The sequence below is a fragment of the Ceratina calcarata genome, unplaced genomic scaffold, assembly GCF_001652005.2.
Source record: "Ceratina calcarata isolate Rehan_Ccalc_2016 unplaced genomic scaffold, ASM165200v1 scaffold3019, whole genome shotgun sequence".
Classification (NCBI taxonomy): domain Eukaryota; kingdom Metazoa; phylum Arthropoda; class Insecta; order Hymenoptera; family Apidae; genus Ceratina; species Ceratina calcarata.
Genome location: NW_017152676.1, coordinates 2,829 through 4,475, shown reverse-complemented (window position 1 = coordinate 4,475; position 1,647 = coordinate 2,829). Strand labels below are relative to the sequence as shown.

At 30.6% G+C, this 1,647-nt stretch overlaps 1 protein-coding gene across 4 annotated transcripts in view; it reads left to right on the top strand.

Moving 5' to 3' along the window:
• Window positions 1–66: 66 nt before the first annotated feature.
• The window catches only part of LOC108624215 (choline-phosphate cytidylyltransferase A-like), a 4,390-nt gene continuing 2,809 nt past the window's right edge, over window positions 67–1,647 (top strand). The window contains exons 1-5 of one of the 4 annotated variants that reach the window (XM_018023358.2): window positions 67–180; window positions 752–859; window positions 1,038–1,146; window positions 1,231–1,347; window positions 1,429–1,580. In XM_018023358.2, the coding sequence (XP_017878847.1) occupies window positions 67–180; window positions 752–859; window positions 1,038–1,146; window positions 1,231–1,347; window positions 1,429–1,580 (600 nt within the window). Of the gene's footprint in view, window positions 181–208; window positions 651–751; window positions 860–1,037; window positions 1,147–1,230; window positions 1,348–1,428; window positions 1,581–1,647 lie in introns of those variants that run through there. The other 3 variants (XM_018023360.2, XM_026812951.1, XM_018023359.1) reach the window with 3 other exon arrangements.

Here is a 1,647-nt window from a genome sequence, read left to right as displayed (position 1 = left end):
GATGTATAATTATTGCACATTTTCATTTATAGAACTTTTATGGATTTATCATTGAAGGAATAAAAAATGTCTAGAAAGCGGGCAAGAGAAGAAACTACTATGTTGGATTCCACACCTTATACAAATCTCCAAAATGGGGAAAGTGCATCTTGCTCTAAAGAAGATTCACCTGTCTATCCAGTAAGTACTATTGCTCCATTCGTTTTTTCATCATACACTAATTTATTCATTTATTTGTAGTTCCTTAATTATAAATTGTATCGTCATACACGTGTATGATGATCCATATTTAACATTTATCTATTTGGTATATTCAAGTTCATATAGGAACCACATTATACCATTGACATTAATCACTCAGAGATATCATGCCTTTAATTTCGCATTCATACGTAAAGGCTTAAAGTTTTTTATGATAGCAGTGTGACGCAAGATCACCAGTATGTCTACTGATATAATGTACAAAGTATTCCATACTTCAAACAGACGACAAGCAGTTCACGTTCATGCGTGAACATGGATTCATTAAAACAATCTTGGAACATTAATTTATAACGTTATAGCGAAAATTTCAATAAACATGTTTTAATGTTAAGTTCAGTGATCATTTTCTGGAGTATTACATTGTAGCCAAACGTATTATTATGCAAGTAATAAATTTTTATTAAAGCTAATAGAAGCATAATATGTCAACCGAATTCTTAAAAAGATTGTTCTTTTTTTTTATAAAAATGTTTGATAACGTTAACAGCTCCTGACAATGACTTGGGGAACCAACAGGAATTCAAACAGTGAATCAGGTCAAATTTCACTAAAAATGTGTAATAGCAAAATTTCTGTTTATCACAAAGAACTTCCAGTGAGTTTAATTTATTTTTAAATATTTTTTATCATGCAAAAGAATTTCAATTCTCGCCTTTCCATTAAAGCTTACGTTTGTTCTTTTTCATTTGTTTGCAGTAACTTATCTTAGTTATATATAAGATCTTTTTATTTCACATTTACTTGGAAGATATTACTCATTGTATTCATTGCAGTCAATTTGTAAGGAAGCTCCCTTTAGCGATGAGCCTGAAGCAATTGCAGAAAGAAATGCATGTGATTATAATATTCGCATTACATTAAAAATGGCAAAGAGTGACAAAGGTTAGATAACAAGAATCATCTATTTTTCCATAATGATTACAAATTACTTAACTGTGCAATTTTAATAATTTCTGTAAAACACAGCTCCCAGGAAAATTAGAGTATACGCAGATGGTATTTATGATCTATTTCACCAAGGACATGCACGACAACTTCTACAAGCCAAAAATATTTTCCCACATGTATACCTCATTGTAGGAGGTAAAAAAACAGAAATACAAATTTCATTTCTGTGGTATATATTATGTACAGAGTTCTAAGGAGTTTCGTTTCCTATTGCAGTTTGTAATGATGAATTAACACATAGTAAAAAGGGAAGAACAGTGATGACAGATGTTGAGAGATACGACGCAGTAAGGCATTGTCGTTATGTAGATGAGGTCGTCAGAGATGCACCTTGGGAACTGAGTGATGAATTTCTTACAAAACATAAAGTAAGACGAGCTTTATAATATTATTCGTAAGAACGTATTTACAAAATAATATTAGTAGTATATATAA